The 5,721-nt window shown below is 49.1% G+C and overlaps 1 protein-coding gene across 1 annotated transcript; it reads left to right on the top strand.

The window, feature by feature from the left end:
* Positions 1-2,896: 2,896 nt before the first annotated feature.
* LOC141164442 (protein mono-ADP-ribosyltransferase PARP9-like) lies at positions 2,897-3,298 on the top strand. Its single transcript, XM_073649739.1, has one exon. It carries the CDS (start codon positions 2,897-2,899, stop codon positions 3,296-3,298), a length of 402 nt encoding a protein of 133 aa, XP_073505840.1.
* Positions 3,299-5,721: the final 2,423 nt, after the last annotated feature.

The raw sequence follows: 5,721 nt of genomic DNA, 5'->3' as shown, positions 1-5,721 counted from the left end.
AAGTGGGATTTCTTGCCTTATAAATGGGGTTGGGACCATCAGTTGTGTTGTGCATAAGTCAGGTGGATACACAGCTGATAGTCCTACTGAATAGACTGTTAGCTGCTTTTTTCTTGCCATAATACAAATTCTAAGTAAAGAAAAACGAGTGGCCATCATTACTTTAAGAAATGAAGGTCAGTCAGTCTGAAAAATTGGGCAAACTTTGAATGTGTCCCCAAGTGCAGTTGCAAAAACCATCAAGCGCTACAAAGAAACTGGCTCACATGAGGACCGCCCCAGGAAAGGAAGACCAAGAGTCACCTCTGCTTCTGACGATAAGTTTATCCGAGTCACCAGCCTCAGAAATCGCAGGTTAACAGCAGCTCAGATTAGAGACCAGGTCAATGCCGCACAGAGTTCTAGCAGCAGACACATCTCTACAACAACTGTTAAGAGGAGACTTTGTGCAGCAGGCCTTCATGGTAAAATAGCTGCTAGGAAACCACTGCTAAGGACAGACAACAAGCAGAAGAGACTTGTTTGGGCTAAAGAACACAAGGAATGGACATTTGACCAGTGGAAATCTGTGCTTTGATCTGATGAGTCCAAATTTGAGATCTTTGGTTCCAACCACCGTGTCTTTGTGCGATGCAGAAAAAGTGAACGGATGGACTCTACATGCCTGGTTCCCACCGTGAAGCATGGAGGAGGAGGTGTGATGGTGTGTGGGTGCTTTGCTGGTGACACTGTTGGGGATTTATTCAAAATTGAAGGCATACTGAACCAGCATGGCTACCACAGCATCTTGCAGCGGCATGCTATTCCATCCGGTTTGCGTTTAGTTGGACCATCATTTATTTTTCAACAGGACAATGACCCCAAACACACCTCCAGGCTGTGTAAGGGCTATTTGACCAAGAAGGAGAGTGAGGGGGTGCTACGCCAGATGACCTGGCCTCCACAGTCACCAGACCTGAACCTAATCAAGATGGTTTGGGGTGAGCTGGACCGCCGAGTGAAGGCAAAAGGGCCAACAAGTGCTAAGCATCTGTGGGAACTCCTTCAAGATTGTTGGAAGACCATTTCCAGTGAATACCTCTTGAAACTCATCAAGAGAATGCCAAGAGTGTGCAAAGCAGTCATCAAAGCAAAAGGTGGCTACTTTGAAGAACCTAGAATATAAGACATATTTTCAGTTGTTTCACACTTTTTTGTTAAATATATAACTCCACATGTGTTAATTCATAGTTTTGATGCCTTCAGTGTGAATGTACAATTTTCAAAGTCATGAAAATACAGAAAAATCTTAAAATGAGAAGGTGTGTCCAAACTTTTGGTCTGTACTGTATATATACTGAAATCAGACAGGGACCACATGGCAGGTCGGAGACGGATAGAAAGTGTGTGCTGCAGACTTAGTTTTCCTTTAGAATCTCAGGTTTGCGTCATTCTCCCCCGTCTTATTGTTTGTTTTGTGTTTGTTATCTTGGTCTATATAGAGAAAGATGGAGAAATTAATGCAGATTTGTCGTATTGGCACTAAGCCAAATTCAGATGGGAAGTTAGACCCGTGTGCATTAGTCGTGACTCGTGAAGGGAAAAGTCATGTTAAATAATGTAAAAAGCTTATGAAGTTGTGTGGAATGCCCGAAGGGGGGAGGTTACAGCCCCTAGAGTGGAATACTGTCTGAAAAGAGAGAAAGGGTACTCTAGAAGATAATAGATTGTTGTCTACTGCTAGGGCATAGGAAAGAGTCTCTGAAAGTTTGTATAGAGAAAATTAGGTAGAAGAGGAAAGGAAAAAGAAGGACAGAGTTTTGAGTTGTGTATTACAAAAATGTATCCTGTGAGCGGCTACCGCCGTATAATGGTGGTGATGGTGGCACATTGCCATGTGTTGCTTCTGGCGGCAGCCATTTTGTGGATGGCAAATGTGCTCCTTCTGGCGGCAGCCATTTTGTGAATGGCAAATGTGCTCCTTCTGGCGGCAGCCATTTTGTGAATGGCAAATGTGCTCCTTCTGGTGGCAGCCATTTTGTGGGTGGCAAATGTGCTCCTTCTGGTGGCAGCCATTTTGTGGGTGGCAAATGTGCTGCTTCTAGCGGCAGCCATTTTGTGGATGGCACATGCGCTGCTTCTGGCGGCAGCCATTTTGTGGATGGCACATGCGCTGCTTCTGGCGGCATCCATTTTGTGGATGGCACATGTTCTCCTTCTGGCAGCAGCCATTTTGTGGATGGCACATGTGCTGCCTCCGGTGGCAGCCATCTTGGAACATTGCCCCAGATCATACAAACGGAGCCATATCATCATGTAACTGACATAGATCTGGCTAAATCGAGTGAGGTACAATCCAGGAATATACACATGACTTTCGGTGGTGAACATACTAGGCAAATGCTACACACCACAAGACCAGATCCTTTTTACACAGTAATGACCACTAATGACCAGTACTATACTCCTTCAGGAAGTGAACAGGCTTTACCCATATTCCCTGTCACAACGGTGTCCAGTGGGCCACCAACCCTTTCACCTAACACTCCCATCGTGAGCCCAGCTATTCTCCCACCTGGATCATCCCCAGCACCGAACCTTTCCTCTGTCACTTCCACTGGCAACTCAGCCGCACGTCCACATGAGCTACTTCAAGCACTGACCTCTCCTCCCAACACTTCCGCTACAACAGCACTCTCACGCAGTCTACTTAACTCCATCCCCAGTACCTCACAGCCCCTCTCGCAGCCGAGCGCACACCTGTATGGAACGGTGGCCACTGAATCAAGGTGGGGCTCAATCTGGGGGGGGGGGCACCAACATCACAGGAAGCACAAAGGGGAGGGAATGTTGGCAACCCATATTTGAAAAAGAACTTCCTGAGGGACCCTTGTTAGTGGTGTGTAAGGGTGACATAATGACAATGGAAACGGACGCTATTGTTAATGCTACCAACCCTCGGTTAGAGCACAATGGAGGTGTAGCTAAAGCTATAGTGGAGGCAGGAGGGGAGACTATTCAAACTGACAGTCGAATCATTCTTGAGTCGTGTGGTCAGATAGCTGTTGGGGACATAGCGGTGACTGAATCTGGCAATCTTCCTTATAGAATGATCATACACGCTGTAATCCCTACTTTTGACCCTATTCATCCAGATGTCAGTGCTCGACAACTACGCCCTGCAATAACTCGTATCTTAGAGTATGCGAATATTAGTGAGCAGATTGAGACCTTGACAATTCCTGCCATTGGTGTTGGCCTCTTCGGGTTCCCTGTTCATGCGTGTGCAAGGGACATTGTTGGAATGGAATTACAATGAACAAGTGTAGCCCCCCAAGCATTTGCTGCCTCTCCGAAATCAGGTTAATTAGTAATGAGGACAGGACTGTTAAAGCTTTTAAGACTGCCTGCGTCACCTGGACTCCACCCCATGTTATAGGAGCTGCCCAAATAGAGCCCCTCATTCCAGGACTGTTACCTCCTCCTGCTCCTCATACATAAGTAATTATACCTGTACTTCCGGTGCCATCTCTACTCCCGCCTCAGGTGCCACCACCAACCCTGCCAACACCCACATCTGAGGATCCCATCCTTTATGTCAAGTGTACACGCAAGCAAGCTGCTACTCTGCTGAACCAACTCCCAGATCTAGAAAAACAGCCAATGCCTTTCTATAGAAGCATGCTTCTAATCCAAAGGAATTACTCCGCCACATGGCAAGATCTCATTTCCCTGACAAATCTTAAAGCAGGTGATGTATATTGGCCTGTTATGGACACTGCATTTAATGATGCCTCACTTGTCAGTGACACCACATGGGACTCTGATGTTCAGTTCTGCCAACAAATTAAGCTCCAAGCTGTTAACGCAGCAACCGTACTGGAAAGTCCCATTGTGCCCAATCCACATACATTGTCAGAAATACCATCAGATGCAAAACGTTTCACTGTCATCGATCTGGCCAATGCTTTCTTCAGTGTACCACTGCATCCAGAAGATTGATATCTGTTTGTCTTCACTTACAGAGGATCACAATACACCTGGACAGTCTTACCACAAGGAGCACAGAACTCACCAAGTCATTTCTCTCAGGCTCTTGCCTCTTGTTTACGGCCGTGGAAAGAGACTAACCATCAAGTTGTCCTTCTTCAGTAAGTGGATGATCTCCTACTATGTTGTCCGGATCAGGCGACAGCTGAAGAGTCGAGTCTCAGTCTTCTCTTTCATCTTGCACAACAAAACTGTAAGGTGTCCCTCAACAAAATCCAGTGGTGTCAGCCCAAAGTTGTGTTTTTAGGCTACTGTCTCTCCAAACCTGAAACACCTAACGGGTGAAAGGAAACTTGCTATTGAGACTGTTCCTCTACCAAAAGGACCTAAGCAATTACAAGCTTTCTTAGGACTTATCACATATTGTCGCCAATGGATTCCAGATGCCTCAAAGCTGATGCAACCGTTGTACGATGACCTCAAGACGTCAGCTTTTCCACTACGTCCCAAATCCGTGGAAGCCTTCTACGCTCTTAAACAGGCCATACAGTCTGCACCAGCTCTTGGAATCCCAAATTATCAACTACCTTTTGTAGCATCGGCGTCTCTGCCACGTACTAGGCAGAGACGCCGTCCCTCTCACCTCCCCGCTCCTGGCGCGGCGTCCTCCAGCGCTTCTCTCCCCGCTGCTTCCGGCACGTGCTCCTTCCCCGGCAGTGTGCTTAGGGCGCGCGCGCGCGCTCCCCCTCTCTTAAAGGGACCGCGCGCGCCGTCCTAAGGAGTCCCCGGCCAGTTGCCGGAGGACCTCCCATATTTAAGGCACCTCTTCCAAAATGGAGGTGCCCGAGCAATGTTGTTGCAAAGCCTTCACTCTGCTTCAGCCCTCAGGTCCCGTTACCAGTTACCTGCCAGTCACCTGCCAGATTCCTGCTTGATACCTGCCTGATATCCGTTTACCTGCTTGCAAGCCTGCGGTCCGACGGTCTGCCTTCCGACACCTGTCAGTCTGTCTATGGACCAGCCTGCCCGCTCACCTGGGAGCGCTCGCCTGCTACCTGTCTGCTAGCCTACGTGGAGGCTCTGCCGTCACTTGCCGTGACCACCTGCCTGTCCAGAGACTCTTGCCTGCTCACCTGGGAGCGCTCACCTGCTACCTGTCTGCTAGCCTACCTGGAGGCTCTGCCGTCACTTGCCGTGACCACCTGCCTGTCCAAAGACTCTCGCCCGCTCACCTGGGAGCGCTCACCAGCCACCTGCCTGCTGTCCTTCTACCCAGAGACTGTACCTGTCACTTGCCGTGAGAACCCGTCCTTCTACCCAGAGACTGTCCCTGTCACTTGCCGTGAGTACCCGTCCTTCTACTCAGAGACTGTTCCTGTCACTTGCCGTGACTACCTGCCCTTCTACCCAGAGACTGTCCCTGTCACTTGCCGTGACTACCTGCCCGTCTTCCCTGGGAGCCACCCGCTTCCTTACAAGGACCGCCCCCTTGTATAGTTGCTCAGAGGTTCCGCCTCCCAGACCCGTTACAGTTTGCTTGGGCCATGGAACCCGGTGGCCCCCAGATCTCCGATCTGCACCAGGAAGTCTTACGTCAGAAAACTCAGCAGGAGGTGGTACTGTCCTATCTACGGTCCGTTAACTCTCGTCTAGGCACATTGTGTGACTTGTCTATGTCTACCTCTGGTCCAGCCGTGCCCATTCCTGCGGTACCGCAATCCAGTCCCTTCATGGTACCCGACTATGGACCTC

Source organism: Phyllobates terribilis, unplaced genomic scaffold (assembly GCF_046119375.1).
Source record: "Phyllobates terribilis strain yellow unplaced genomic scaffold, ASM4611937v1 Scaffold_1__5_contigs__length_1240528914, whole genome shotgun sequence".
Lineage (NCBI taxonomy): Eukaryota > Metazoa > Chordata > Amphibia > Anura > Dendrobatidae > Phyllobates > Phyllobates terribilis.
Note: the sequence above shows the minus strand (reverse complement) of the source record. Positions and strands in the feature narration are given on the sequence as shown.